The sequence below is a fragment of the Mesoplodon bidens genome (assembly GCF_964165515.1).
Source record: "Mesoplodon bidens genome assembly, chromosome: 3".
Taxonomy (NCBI): Eukaryota; Metazoa; Chordata; class Mammalia; order Artiodactyla; family Ziphiidae; genus Mesoplodon; species Mesoplodon bidens.
Genome location: NC_138178.1, coordinates 177,145,900 through 177,160,825, shown reverse-complemented (window position 1 = coordinate 177,160,825; position 14,926 = coordinate 177,145,900). Strand labels below are relative to the sequence as shown.

General features: G+C 55.4%; 1 protein-coding gene across 1 annotated transcript; it reads left to right on the top strand.

Annotated features, from left to right (window-relative positions):
• The first annotated feature begins 1,074 nt into the window (after window positions 1–1,074).
• CKB (creatine kinase B) lies at window positions 1,075–4,496 on the top strand. Its single transcript, XM_081228192.1, has 8 exons — window positions 1,075–1,156; window positions 1,463–1,667; window positions 1,878–2,032; window positions 2,106–2,238; window positions 2,586–2,757; window positions 3,482–3,605; window positions 3,830–4,019; window positions 4,106–4,496. Exons 2-8 carry the CDS (start codon window positions 1,475–1,477, stop codon window positions 4,282–4,284), a joined length of 1,146 nt encoding a protein of 381 aa, XP_081084318.1. The 5' UTR covers window positions 1,075–1,156; window positions 1,463–1,474; the 3' UTR covers window positions 4,285–4,496.
• Window positions 4,497–14,926: the final 10,430 nt, after the last annotated feature.

The following is a 14,926-nucleotide window of genomic DNA, read 5'->3' as shown; positions in this document are numbered from 1 at the left end:
TTGCTGGGTCATGGAGTATGAACATTTAAAATTTTAATAGATACTGCCAAATTACTTTCCTAAAAAGATGTAGCAATTCACAGTTGCAGGCAGCGTGTGAATGCCTGTCTCCCCACATTCCAACCCATAGCCAACACTGGCTGGTATCAATCTTTTCTTTTTTTTGCCAGTCTGGGTGTGCTGGGGCTAGTGGAAGGCATAGTCGTTATTTTAACTTGCGTGATTCTGATTATTAGTGTCTTTTTTTTTTTTTTTTAATCTCACATGTGCTTATTGTTTGTTAGCATTTCCTCCAGTCTTTGCCAAAAGTCTCCGAGGACTGCCTTTGGGGGTGGGGTGGGGAGGTGAACCTGTCCCCTGCAGAGAGGGCACAGGCCTGGGGTCTGGGGACTCTGAGACTGTGCACTCCCCGGCAAAGCCAGAGTATTTCCGCATCAACCAGGAGGGGCGGGGCCCGGGGTGTCTGGCTCAGACGCCCCAAAGCCCGGGGACTTGCCCAAGGTCAAGGCACAAAGGGTGCCGCCGGGCTGGGCCGCAGCCAGGCCTCCGGAGCGCCTTCGCGCTGCACCAAGACCGCCCGGGCACCTTGGAGAAGGTCGGCGGCTCGGGGCCAGCTCGGACGGGGCGGGAGAAGGGGGGGCGGCGGGGGTCTGGCAGTACCTGCTGTGGAAGCCCTGGACGCCCTCGCCTGGCCCCTCGCCGCAACCACCGCGGGGACAGGCAAGAAGAGGGAGGGCAGGAGCCATGGTGCAGACAAGCCCGAGCGTCCTCAAGGGCCTGGTGGCCCTCCTGCCTCGGTTTCCCGCTCGGAGGCAGGCTGGGGGGGCGGGGGATGGGAATCCAGAATGTCTTCCGGCTTCGGGATCCTGGACGGGCGTGGGGTGGGGTAGGCGGGCTGCGCGGGGTCCCGGCGAGGGGATAGTCGGGGTGGGCTGCCTGGGGTGGGGGGGCTTTGGGGGGCTGCGGGCGGCGGACAAAGCGACGGCACCACCCCGTAGCGCGGCCCAATGGAATGAATGGGCTATAAATAGCGGCCAATGGGAGGCCCGCGTCGCGCCCCTTAAGAGCCGCGGGAGCGCGGAGCGGCAGCTGTTCGCCTGCGCCGCGCCCTGAGCTGCCGACAGACCGAGAACCCCCGCCCTCGCCCGGCTGCTCAGTGAGTGGGCCCGAGGGCGGGGTGGTGGGGGTGGGTAGCGGGGCACCGGGGCAGGGGCGCTGCGCATGGAGGGGGCTCGGGTGCCGCGGCGTCGCGCGCTCCCGGCACGCCGGGGCCCGCCGCCTGGAGCGGGCGCGCCAGCTAGGCCGGGGGTCCTGGGCGATGTGGTAGCCCCCTGCGCGCAGTGCCGACCCCGCTGACCTTGGCCGCGTCCCGGGCGACCGGTGCCCGGGTCCCTGGGTGGTGAGCAGGTTCCCAGGAGGCCCGGAGACTCGGGTGCCCGCTGACCCCCGCGTCTCCCCGCAGCCCGCCGCCGCCATGCCCTTCTCCAACAGCCACAACACGCTGAAGCTGCGCTTCCCGGCCGAGGACGAGTACCCCGACCTCAGTGGCCACAACAATCACATGGCCAAGGTACTGACCCCCGAGCTGTACGCCGAGCTGCGCGCTAAGAGCACGCCGAGCGGCTTCACGCTGGACGACGTCATTCAGACCGGCGTGGACAACCCAGGTACGCGCACACCAGTCCCGGGGTCAGGGTGCCAGCGCCGTATCCGCGGGACAACCCCCGGCTGGGACCCAGAGTCCCCCCTCCCCATGCCAGTCCCCCCCTCGGGCCAAAGTCCGGGCGCCCTCTTCCCGCGCACAGCGGTAGGGTCCTCAGCGGCTCGCTGAGGCCTGGCAGTGACGTCACTGTCCCCATTCCGCGCCCCCCCAACAGGCCACCCCTATATCATGACCGTGGGCTGCGTGGCTGGCGATGAGGAGTCGTACGACGTGTTCAAGGAGCTCTTTGACCCCATCATTGAGGATCGGCACGGCGGCTATAAGCCCACAGACGAGCACAAGACCGACCTCAACCCCGACAACCTGCAGGTGCCGGGCGGCCCGGGGCGGCGGGTCGGCCTGGGGAGGGGTCTCCCGGAGCTCACCTCTGCTTGGCCCCCAGGGCGGCGACGACCTGGACCCCAACTACGTGCTGAGCTCGCGGGTGCGCACGGGCCGCAGCATCCGCGGCTTCTGCCTCCCCCCGCATTGCAGCCGCGGGGAGCGCCGCGCCATCGAGAAGCTCGCCGTCGAAGGTAAGGGCCGGGCCGGCCGGGCCACACTCCCGGTCCCGGTCCCGGTCCCGGCCCCTGCCGGCTTGTTTACTAGTCACCCGAGCCGCCGACGCCGAGCTCTTATCTGCGCTCTGGCTCCGGTTTCCCGGAGGGACCGAGGCCCAGCCCCGCGCCTACAGCGTCCTGGGGCCCGGCGAGGGTCGGCTTGGGCCGGGTCACCGGCTCGGCCCGCCGCCCAGACCGGGAGAACTGGACTCCAGCCAAGCCGAGCGGGCACGGGGAGGTGGGGCGGATCCGTGTCGCTAGGGGTGGTGGCGGTGTGGGACAGGAGCCCACCCGCTTGTCCTCCTGAGCGCGCCCCTCCGCAGCCCTGTCGAGCCTGGACGGTGACCTGGCGGGGAGGTACTATGCGCTCAAAAGCATGACCGAGGCGGAACAGCAGCAGCTCATCGACGACCACTTCCTTTTCGATAAGCCCGTGTCGCCCCTGCTGCTGGCCTCGGGCATGGCCCGCGACTGGCCGGATGCCCGCGGCATCTGGTGCGTACTCCCCAACCCCCCTCCCGCAGGTCCCCACTCCCCCCCTTGGTCCTCTCCCTGGCGAGGCTGAGGAGGAAGAGGGAGGGGCCACGCTCCTGGGATGGGTTTGGTGCTACCCAGGCCTCCTCGCAGGTCACCTTGACCTCGCAGGTAAGTGAAGGACCCCGGCTAGTAGAGGCCTCAGCCTCTCAGGATCTTAGAGGTCGGGGACCAGTCGTGTTGGCTTTTCTCTTCCACCCCCCTCTGGGGAGCTGGAGCTACTTGTTTTCTCTCCTTTCCCACCCGCTTCCCCGCGGGGAGTCAGTCAGGTGCTGGGTGACGCAGACGCTTCCTCGAGTGGGCGGTGGGGGAGGAGGGCTTACAAGCTCCTGTTCACACTGTGCGTGTATCGTGGGGCTTCCACGCCCAGCTACAGCGCATCCCCCTGTAGGGGGGCTGTGCTGGCTGCCTCTGCCCCTTATCCCCTTGGTGGGGGGGACCACACAGTACCTGATGGGCAAGCTGGGGAAGCAGCTCAGGCCTCTCTTTCTGTCCCCTCTGAGCTGTCCTGGCCTCCCTCCGTGCCCCCAGTCTGTTGACGGGGTTGGAGTCCTGGGTACAGCTGGGATGAGTACCCCAGGGACCTGGGAAGTGCCTCCGGTCTGGGGACCCCCTAGAGTTTTTTTTCTGGATGTGCCCTGAGACCACAGTCCAGGGAGGAGGCTTGACTGTGCCCCTCCCCCAGGCACAATGACAACAAGACCTTCCTGGTGTGGATCAACGAGGAGGACCACCTGCGGGTCATCTCCATGCAGAAGGGGGGCAACATGAAGGAGGTGTTCACCCGCTTCTGCAATGGCCTCACCCAGGTCAGGCCTGGCCCCCGCAACCTGGGCTGGCACAGTGGGGGCTGGGTGCCAGGGAGTGGGCAGGGCCAGGCCCCCTGGTTCAAGCAGAGATGTAGGTGCCCCATTAACCTCCTGGGGAGTCCAGGTGTCAGTTGCCTCAGGGTCCTGCGGGGGGCTCCCGGGTCTCAGCTGGTCCCCTGGGGGGTGTCTCAGCCAGGCCTCCCCTGTCACACCTCCACCTCCAGATTGAAACGCTTTTCAAGTCCAAGAACTACGAATTCATGTGGAACCCTCACCTGGGCTACATCCTCACCTGCCCGTCTAACCTGGGCACAGGGCTGCGGGCAGGGGTGCACATCAAGTTGCCCCACCTGGGCAAGCACGAGAAGTTCCCGGAGGTGCTCAAGCGGCTGCGGCTTCAGAAGCGAGGCACAGGTGACTGGGGTGGGGGGCCTGCAGGCACCCCTCTCTGCCGGGGCAGCCCCCCCACCCCAGCCCTGCTGACCTGGCTGTCTCCCCAGGCGGTGTGGACACGGCTGCCGTGGGCGGGATCTTTGACGTCTCCAACGCAGACCGCTTGGGCTTCTCGGAGGTGGAGCTGGTGCAGATGGTGGTGGACGGCGTGAAGCTGCTCATCGAGATGGAGCAGCGGCTGGAGCAGGGCCAGGCCATCGATGACCTCGTGCCTGCCCAGAAGTGAAGCCCTGGCCTGCATCTGCCACCACCTCCAGCCCTGCTGCTTCCTAACTTATTGTCCGGGCAGTGCCCACCATGCACCCCTGAGGCTCGCCGTTTGGCGGCTGAGCCCTTAGCCTTGCTGTAGAGACTTCTGTTGCCCTTGGTAGAGTTTATTTTTGTGATGGTTGAGATGTTGCTGATGCTGAAATAAACTAGGGTTTTGGCCTGCCCAAAGTCTGAGTGGTGCCTCCCCTTTCCAGGGGCAGCCCAGGGCTCAGCAGCCAGGCTCCGAGGCCTGAGTCTTGGGTCTGCCCTTTGTGCTTCACTGTAAGCTGGGACAGCAGTGACCAGGAGGCAGGCACCCTGCTGTACCCACCTAGTCCTGTTCCATGAGCCTCTCCGCCATCCTGCCTGCTTGGCTTCCCTGCAGGCCTGGGGTGGGCTGGTGGGGGAGGGACAAGAAGGGGGAGGAGCTCCGGGGTGGCAGAGCCCCAGCCTGAGCATCGAAAGGATTTTGGGGCCTGGGGCGTGGAGCCTGGCACTTTGCTTAGCCCCATCCTGTAGCCTGGGGGAGCTGTGGACGCTGGGGGGAGGGCAGGAGCCCAGAAACTTGGTACCTTTTCCCCACAAACCCTTTTCCTCTTGCAGGCAGCTGCTCCCTCTCCCACCTCAACACCTACTCCATCTCCTAAATAATGTCTCTCCTCCCCTTCCTTCCCTCCCAGCTTCCCATTAGGCTGAACTGTCCCCTCGCTCGCCCCTAGCCTAGCCCTCCAGCCCCTTCCAGGAAGCCCCAGGGCCCCGTCAGTCCCCCTCCTCCCTGCAGCCTCCTCTCCAGGGCCCTCAGGTGCCCCAGTCCCTGGGCCTCCCATGGCAGGTCCCCACCAGAGGGTCCCCGAGCAGGTAGGAGGTTGGGGCTGTTCGGGACATGGCCTTCTGGTCTGTTTCCCAGCCACCTCCCGGCTGCTGCTGTCCCCATCTGGTCTCACTTGGGGGTCCCACCATGGGTGGGCACCCTGGGTGGGACGGGTGAGCCAGCCAGGGTCCTGGGCTTGTCTTCCTTCGCCAGCTCCTCAGCTCTGCGGACAGTCTGTGCTGCCACCTGCTGGCCAGGGCCGCCTCTGTCCTCCCGTTCCTCAACCCCATCGGGGTCTGCAATGCCCAACTCCCCATGCATCAGCCACACAGTCCTCCTGAGGTTATCCTGCACCTGGGAGAAGCCAGGCATGGCCTCCGCGCCCTGGACTGGGCGGTCTTGCCCATTAAGGATTGTGGGCGCTCACGTCCCAGGGGCAGCTTGTCAACCCAGACCCCGAGGCCCAGGACAAGCAGGTTGGTGGGGCAGCAGTGGAGGAGGAGGTGCGCCCTGGCATCTTCCTCAGTGGCCAGGCTTGGTCTGAGGGGCCCATCCAGGCGGGGTGTCCAGGCTGGGGAGGGCTCTCAGGAGCCTTTGCCAGGGAAGGGGGCATGGGCCCAGAGGTTGGGTGAGTGAACACCTGGATAGGCTGGGCATAAGGGGGCAGGCCCCCAGGTGCAGAAGACTGGCAGGGAAGGGGTCTCTGCACCCCCTCTTGGGGTCCCTGACTGGCCTGGGGGCCAGAGGCCAGTTCTGGGCTGGCCCTGTTGCCATGAAGGTCCAGGTCAGGGGCTCACATCAGGCAGGGGGCCCCTTTTCTCAGCTTCCTCCTCCAGCCACTGTCCCCCTCCAGCCAGTGTGGGCTGGGCCAGGCCAGACAGTACTTAGTAGAATCTGGAGACTCGGTAAAAAGGGCTGTGACGAGCACAGGAGGTGTGCCCCTCCTCTGTGAAGGCCTCGCCCTGCAGAGAGGGGAGGCTGAGGGCAGCTCAGGAGACAGCGGGAACAGTGGGTGGCCTCCCCGAGCTGGTGCAGGAGCTGCCCAGTCTGGCTGTGTCGCTACCATCCGAGGGGCCAGCAGGGTTCCTGGCCCGTCTGCCCGCGCCCACCCCGGGGCCCTTGCCCGTGCTCCCTCCAGCTGAAGGTCCTCCTCCTTGCTCAGGCCCCCTCACCACCACCTGGACTGAGCCCAGGGGTGCAGGCTCAGGAATGACTGTCCCGAAGCCACCCTCCCGTGTGCACGGGTACCTGAGGTCCCTGCTCAGGCAGGCATGTCACTTTCTGATAAGAGAATGTTCCAACACTTCCCTTTCACCACCTGCGCAGGCCTCTCAGGGCTTGGTGCAGGGAAGCCAACTCCCTTGGAGTGGCCTAAGCCTCGCCCTCTTGCCCTCGCCCGCAGCTGGGGTGGGGCACACACAGCACCTGGGCTCTCGGAAACCTGGTCAAGCGAGCAGGGCAGGCACAGCTCCCTGGGACCCTGGGGGGAAGCGTCTTCCACGGGCTCAGAGCTACGCCATCTCAAACCCACTGCTGCTCCCCTAGGCCGCTTGTTTTCCTCCCCCCCATTTTCCCTTTGCCTCACTTTTACTTCTCACTTTATTTCTCATTTATTTTACCTGGCTGTACTGAATGCACGCTTGTAAGCTGTAAGCTGCATTAATTATTTTTCAGGACAAGACAGAGCTGACTATACACTCAGCAAGGGCACCTCTGCTCAGCAGCCCATGGACCCTTCAGCCACAGTCCCTACAACCTCTCCGCCTTTCCTCTGGATTCAAGAGACCTCTAAACATGGTGGTTTTAATTTTCCTGAAACCACGGTCAAACATGGAAGGCCTAAGAAATGCCCCGCCACATGACAATACACACTCGCATTCGCTCACTGTCTCGATGGAGGACACCGACCAGCACCAGTGAGAGCATCACACCTGTGACGCAGCCGGGGCCCAGCCAAGAGACTTCTCCACCGACAGCCGGTTGGCGGGAGGAGGGGGGCGGTCCCCGGGTACTGCGGGTGCTCAGCACTATCACCAGCCTCCAACCTCCAGATGCCACAGTATCACCCACCCCGACTGCGACAATGGAAAGAAAATGTCCCTAGGCATTGCCAAGTGTCCCCGGGGGGGCCAAACTGGCCCTCAGCTGCTTCGAGAACCATTGCCCTACAGAGATAATGAAGTGATGCAGTCACTTAGAACAGGGAAGAGCTGGTCAGGACTCCAACGATAAAGGGTTGTTAAAAAACCAGGCCACCTCCCTCCCTCGATGTGGCGCCACGCGGGCATCGACAGCAACGTGGGGAGCTCAGTGAGACGGCGACATGATGAAAAAAAGCAGAAGTGTAAAAGCAGGTTATACAACAGCTTGTACTCTTGGGATCCCACACAGAACACGTATGGAAAAATCCCGAACAACAGTAGTCAGCTGTGGGTGGTGGGGTAACAGGTGATTTCCTTCTTTATACTTTACTTTCCAAATTTCCTACAGTGAACACATATTACTTATATAAATAGCTGAAACAAATTCTTTTTTTGAGTGGTTTAAAAAAACACTCTAATGTGTCCCAGTTGGTGGGAGACCACTGGGGCTGCTGGGCTTCACTGCCACCACCCCCATTTGCTCTGGGTGAGCCTCTCCCCACCCCTGGGGTGGAAACAGTGAACTGGCTCAGGGGTCAGCACCAGCGAGCCCACCCAGTTCCAAGTCCTGGGCTCTTTTCACTGCTCTTTGACCTTTCAGAACATCTCAGACGTCCAGTGTGCAGGACAGGCTGCTCTTATCGGTAGCTGAACTGGTGGCAGTTGCCTGGAAGGTCCTTCATCCTGCATTTCTCCTTGGAGCTGCTTGGTGCCTACACCAAAGCCCATAAAGCGCCCTTGGGGGCACATATGTACTCACTCCACAGGTAACAAAGGAAAACATCTTTTCATTGGCAAGAAGTCATCTTGCTGCCTGTGAGGTTTCCAATGAACAGGGGACAGAATTTCAGCTTGGAGAAGCAAGGCTTTTTGACCCTGCTGAGGGTTGAGGCTTTTCACATGTGAACTGCATGACAAAAATCCCGGTTCCCAAGTCTGGCTAGAGGCTTTCTGCAGGGATCCATTCCCAGCATCTGGACTCTCTCTACCTTTCTCCCCCAAATCTGTCTTTGTATAGCTGGTTCTGCTTTGCTAAAGACACAGAGAAGTGAAGATGTTCTGCTTGGTTTCAGAAGTTCTAACTTGCACACCTTTCCCAGAGTTGGGGTCTTGTCAAAATCTAAGGCTCAACCTAAATAATTAAGCTGAACACCCAGAAAGGTTAAGAGTGCTCCTTCCAGCCCCTCCTGTTGCTGATAAATCTCTGTGCATTCTCCCCTTCTGCTTTCGTAGCAAAACCCTGGCTTTGAGCCTGGCACGCAACTGCACAGCTAGAGGAGCACATTTCCAAGACACTCTTGCAGCATCCGGGGCTGCAGGGAAAACGCTTCAGAGGCCACCTCAGACAAGGGGCACCCAAGCCCGGCGGGTGGAACACCCTCGAGTGTTTAACCTGGTGCACACGTGTGACAGCCAGTATCACTCCTGACCTGGCAATGGGGACTGGGGCGGGGTCCTGTCTGGCTACACACTCATCCCACTGCAATGTCAGGCCTGGCTTGGTGCCTGCTGGCCCAGGAATTTAGTTGGAACTGAGACCAATGGCTCTAGAAACAGCCTGGCTTTGGGCCCCTCCCAGCCAGCGTGCACTCAGTCAGGATGGGACACACGTGAGCAGAGACTGCCGGCAGTGGTGCCAACACCCCCAGACTTGCTCCCATCCGCCATCCCGGTCCGGTCCGACCCAGAGCTCCCTCTGCACGTCCGCACTCGGCCTGCTGTGCACCTTCCTGGTCCCACTCAGTATGCTCCTTATTTCAACCCCCTCGTCAACTGATACCAAGCTGGGCGTCATGCTCCCTCTGAAGGGTCACATCTCGTGGGGAGCCCAGACACCCCTGAGCGGAAGTGTGGGCGAGCACTTCTCTTGTGGGGGTCACAGGCGGACTTCATCAACCCCTGAGCAGAGGTAGCGGGCGAGCACCTTTCTCAGTGGGCTTACGAGCCTCTCTGAGGAAGTGTGTGGCCGCACACCTTCCCTCCTATCCTGGATTCCTCATATCCTCCTCTCCTGACTTCCTGGACTGTCTATTGGTCCTTGAGCCTCCTTGGAGGCCCCCGGCTCTATCTGTTTCTCTTTCTTTTGTTTCAGTGATAAAGTTAACCTGTTTAGTTGGCTCAGGGCCTAGGTCTCCTCCCTCCCTCCGTCTCTGAAGGATTTAGGTCCTGGGACTCTTGTTCCTTTCCTTAACTAATCCAAGGGGCGTCCTCAGGCTAACCAACCTGGCAGATTTCAGGTTGGCTGGTGGCTCTCAGGGACCTGACTGTTGACACTGGGAGAATGCCAGAACAAATGACTACCATCTGGCCAGGATCAATCAGACCCCTGTCATGTCAAGACATTCCAATAAAAAATGGGGGCAACTACAAGCATCCCGAAGGACTCTCTGCTAGGATGCATATTAGCTAGTTGGGGAAAACTTAAGATGGTTTAAGAAAAAAAGAAATTAATTTTCTTTTGCAATACTGCATGGCCCCAGTACGAACTAGGGGACCAAGAGATCTGGCAAAAAAATTTGGGTCATTAAATTATAATCCATCTTGCAGCTGGACTTATTTTGCAAAAGGAAAGGGACTTCCCCGGTGGTGCAGTGGTTAAGAATCTGCCTGCCAGTGCAGGGAACACAGGTTCGAGCCCTGGTCCGGGAAGATTCCACATGCTGTGGAGCAACTAAGCCCGTGCGCCACAACTACTGAGCCTGAGCTCTAGAGCCTGCAAGCCGCAAGTACTGAAGCCCATGCGCCTAGAGCCCGAGCTCCGCAACAAGACAAGCCACTGCAACGAAAAGCCCGCGAACTGCGACGAAGAGTAGCCCTTGCTCACCACAACTAGAGAAAAGCCCGCACGCAGCAACGAAGACCCAACGCAGCCAAAAATAATAAATAAAATAAAAATTTATTTAAAAAAAAGAAAGGTAAATGGAGGGGAAGTCCCATCCATCCAAATGTTCATGACCCTATTCCATAAACCAGGTCTAAAGAACTCCTGCCGGGTGTGCCTGGCTCACACCCCTTTCCAAGTGCCTTCTTCCCCCACGGGAGCCTGATGTTTTAGATGACCCCTTATGAGTCCACTTCCCTGGGGTCCACAACCAGGAACTCCCACCTCCCCCAATTCTGAGGGGGCCACAGTCTTCCAGGCCATTTACCCCTAATGCCCCATCTGGGGAGCTGGAGACCCCAGACCCCCATAAATCAGCTCATGGATTTGGCGTTCGGAGTATTTAACAATACAGATAGGGTTGAAGAGACAAAAAGGATTCAGGGACAACAGCAAAAAGCACAGTTACTGGCAGAGGTGCTAACCCCTGCACCATCTCAGGGTTTCCCACCCTTGCAAAGACCCATGGTGAGGACAGGATCCAGGAAGCCTGGATCAGAGCCACTGTCTCACTGAGGAAGGATCTGTTTTAAGTGTGGATAAGAGGGCCACTGGAAGAACGAATGCTCCCTGTATGGGAAAAGTCCACCAGGACCCTGCACGATAGATCAAGAGGGCCACTGGAAGCGGGACTGCCCCCAGTGCCGAAGGGGACTCGGGGCTCTCAGACCAACGATGGCTGAGAGGACCAAAGACTGACAGGGCCGGGGACCCGGGACCCTCCCCAGCTCCCCAGTGACACATGGTCACTTCTCCGGAGGAGCTTTGGGTAACCCTTGACGCGGCAGGTAGGAAAGGTATTTTCTTATTAGATATGGAGACTGCCTACTCTGTGCTGATTTCCCTGGACCCCTGTCCTCCTAATCCTGTAAGATAACGGGGATTGATGGAAAGCCCCAAATCAAGTGCTGCTCATGCCTGAGTGCCCCATTCCCTTGTTGGGAAATGGACTTGCTTACTAAATTCCAGGCGTCCACCAAGAAAAACAATTACTCTTGGCCAGGGGAGCGTGCTTCAGTCCCAAGTGAGAGGAGGTCTCCATTCCACCCCATCCAAGTTTTAAAACTACGGGCTGTTGAACTGGTTCACAGTGCTAGAACCAAAGGTTGCTTTCTTCTGCATTCCCCCGCTCCCAGACTCCCAGTATCACTTTTCCTTTGAGTGGGCAAATCCGGACACTGTAATGCCATGAATGCCTCCACTGTGTGTGCTTATAAAATTCAAGCCGAGGGTGCCTACAGAATAGGAATGGAATGAGTGAAAAAATAGGGCTAAAAATTGTCCAGCTATCTGTAAAAATGGGATCACGTGAGGTTATAGGAAAGCCTCCTCAAAGGCCGGACTGAGGGCCATAATTTAAAAATTTCTTAAACCCAGGGAGGATCCCCAAAATTGTGTGTAAATAGATTACCAAAATGTGAGGCCACTGTTCTGACTAAACTAACCATACCTGATAGGGATTTTGGGGGAGGGCTTCTCCCCTAAGCTAGATAAGGAAAAGTAAAACATTCCAACATAGGTGAATGGGTATATCAGTCCTTCAGTATCACTGAGGTAGCCACCCAATTCTTTAAAAGAACAAACAAAAAACTGTCCTTGTCTTACAAATCAAGTCTTTACAGGAACCGAGGTGTGGCTCCAAAAATAATCCAAAGCCCACTAATCCTTTTACCACTCCCAAAACCTTCCCTATTTAAGAGGCTTCTAAGTATTAAACAAAGGGGAAACCTAGGAGGAACATGCCTGTGCCTGTGAGATGCAAATGTCCTACCAGCAACTCTTGTCTCTGCCATCTTTTTTTTTTAAGGAGTTTTTGATGTGGATCATTTTTAAAGTCTTTATTGAATTTGTTACAATATCGCTTCTGTTTTTTATGTTTTCATTTTTTGGCCGCAAGGCATATGGGATCCTAGCTCCCCGACCAGGGATGGAACCCGCACCCCTTGCGCTGGAAGGCGAAGTCATAAACATGGACCACTAGGGAAGTCCCTCTGCCATCTTTTTAAAATGCAAATTTTGAAAAGGGGCATAAATAATTTGGAACTTGCCAAGGACAAATAAAAATCAAACACCTTCCATAAATATTAGTAGAAAGGGTTTAGCCATCTAGATAAGTGAGCTTGATTTGTTCCATCTGCCAGAAACTCATTTTTTTTTTCAGAAACCCAATTTTAATCCAACCTCTTTTATAGACTGATGGATTTTACATTGCTGTACCTGACTCATGGCTGAAATTTTGGAATGGGAACTACGAGGCCTCTGTGTTTGTTTGTGTGTTCATTTGTATCTATATGTGTGTTGTAGATGTGTGGTATTGCCAAAAATTAATTCGTAAAAGAGCTCTATTGAATTGACTTAAAGGAAATTAAGCATTTATATAAATGCTCAGAAATAGAAAATAATCTGGCCAGAATGAATTTCAGGTTCATGTCATCTGGAAAATATTTAGTACTAAACTGATATCCGGTATTGAAGGTGGCTTAAGCTTGTTGGTTTAATATAGACATGTCTTTAGAGTCATCAATGTTAAGTATAATACTTCTGTTGAACCTAGGTTTACTAGACCTTGTATCTATTGCAAATTTGTCAGCAAGAAAAATAACTCAATGTGGAAAAAACAAAATTTAAGATATGTGTTTTCAGTAAAAGGTGTGAGGAATGAAAAAAATACTGAAAAGAGTTACGCACGATCAGGGTTTTCTAAGATTGGATTGAATTTAGTTGGGTAAATGGATTTGGTTGGGAGTAAGCTAAGACTTGGATTTGGTTTTTCTTTCTGTTAAGAGAACAAAGTTTTCTTGGAATGTCGCTTTTGATAACAGATTGTCTTTAAGTGATCTGTATTTGTTTTTGAGATCTCTTGTAACTTTGGTTAAGAAATTAGTATTGTCTCACAGAGACCGATGATCTTACACTTGATCAAGTGTTTTAATTAAAACTTGACAAACTTCCCAAATTCAAATGGTAATCAAAGTTCTTTTGACTTTCAGCTAACTTTGGGATGCTTTAGAGGGCTCCTGAGGCATCTCAGAGAGAAATATTTAACTAGTATTATTTGTTTTATTTAAAAAAAATATTGATTGATTTGGCTGCGTTGGGTCTTAGTTGAGGTACGTGGGATCTTTCGTTGTAGCGCAGGCTTCTTTCTAGTTGTGTTGGGTAGGCTCCAGGGTGCACAGGCTCAGTAGGTGCATTGCACAGGCTTAGTTGCCCCGTGGCATGTGGGATCTTAGTTCCCCGACCAGATATCGAACCCACGTCCCTTGCATTGGAAGGCAGATTCTTAACTGCTGGGTCACCAGTGAAGTCCCAAACTAGTATTATTCAGTATGCTGAATTACATAGAAAGCATTATCGCACGAGCCATAAAGCTACTTAAAAATATACTGTATGGATGAATGTTATTAATATAGACATTCTAAAAATTATATAAAGTCTCTAAAATTTGGGTATGTCCTGGTATAAAGCTAGAGTTCTAGTTGTTACCTTAAAATATTGTTATGTCACAACAATAACCAAGCTTCTTTATCAATTACACTGTAATCAGATGTTTAACCATGCCTTTTAAGCCTTTTGTTGTTGTTGTTGTTGTTAATATTTATTTAGTTTATTTATTTGGTTGCGCCGGGTCTTTGTTGTGGCAGGTGGGCTCCTTAGTTGCGGCATGTGTGTGGGATGTAGTTCCCTGACCAGGGATCGAACGTGGGCCCCCTGCACTGGGAGCACGGAGTCTTGACCACTGTGTCACCAGGGAAGTCCGGCCTTTTAAGTCTTTTGTCATTTATAGACAGTTATTGTACTCTGACGCTGTTACAAAAGTGCTTCATCTTCAAAAAGATTCATAGAAAGGCTAGGGAAGCAGTTACAACAGTTCCACATCAAGATGATGGCTATGCGAGGATTCCAGCCCATACCAACTCAAAGCAAGAAGCTGCCCCCGTCCCCCAACCCCTGGGACCCCCTAGATCAGGCATCTAGAGATTTTTACTCCCTGATAAGCAGGGTCAATGACCCTACTCAGCCCTGAAGCAGCTACAGAAGGCAGACCATTGCCCCTCTGCTTCCCATAAGATTATGGGAGTAAAATCTCTGAGAGGGGAATGAGACAGCAAGGGGGCCAGACACAACCTTTAAAAGAATGACACAGCCCCAGGACACGACATAAACTGATTAGAACCAAATTGGTCCAAGATGGCGGAAGAGTCTACTTCCACTAGACCCTGAGCTTCAGTATACACTCATTGAAACACATCAGGAAGGTAAATGACACACCTACAGGTGCCATGACAGTTCCATAAAGGTAAAAAAGTGGGCAGTGGCCCAATTCCTGGAAATCCCCACCCTTTTCCACAAATAGCTGGAATACTCCTCCTGCTTGTTAGCCTATGAAATTACCCACCACTATAAAAACTGACAACCCCGTACCCTGGTGCCTCTTTCATCTTTCGAGATGGCCCACACTCTGTCTATGGAGTACTTATCTCCCTGAATAAACCTCTTCTCTCTTTTAAACAAACAAGCAAAACCAGGAAGGACCTCAGCCCTCACCCGTCCTTCTCCTAGTCCCCATCATGCAATGGTTTCACTGTGAATCTCCAGAGAACACTGGCTATGGGGTCAGGCTTTGGGTTTTTCCCCATTCATCCCACCTCACCCAAACTGGGCTGCTCCTATTTCTGGTACGGGTGGTCTGTGTTAATATCAATACATGCCCAGGTTACTACAGAAGTACACCATTTAGCAAATAAACAAAACTATCAAATTTTCACTGGAGTGAAAAGTCTAG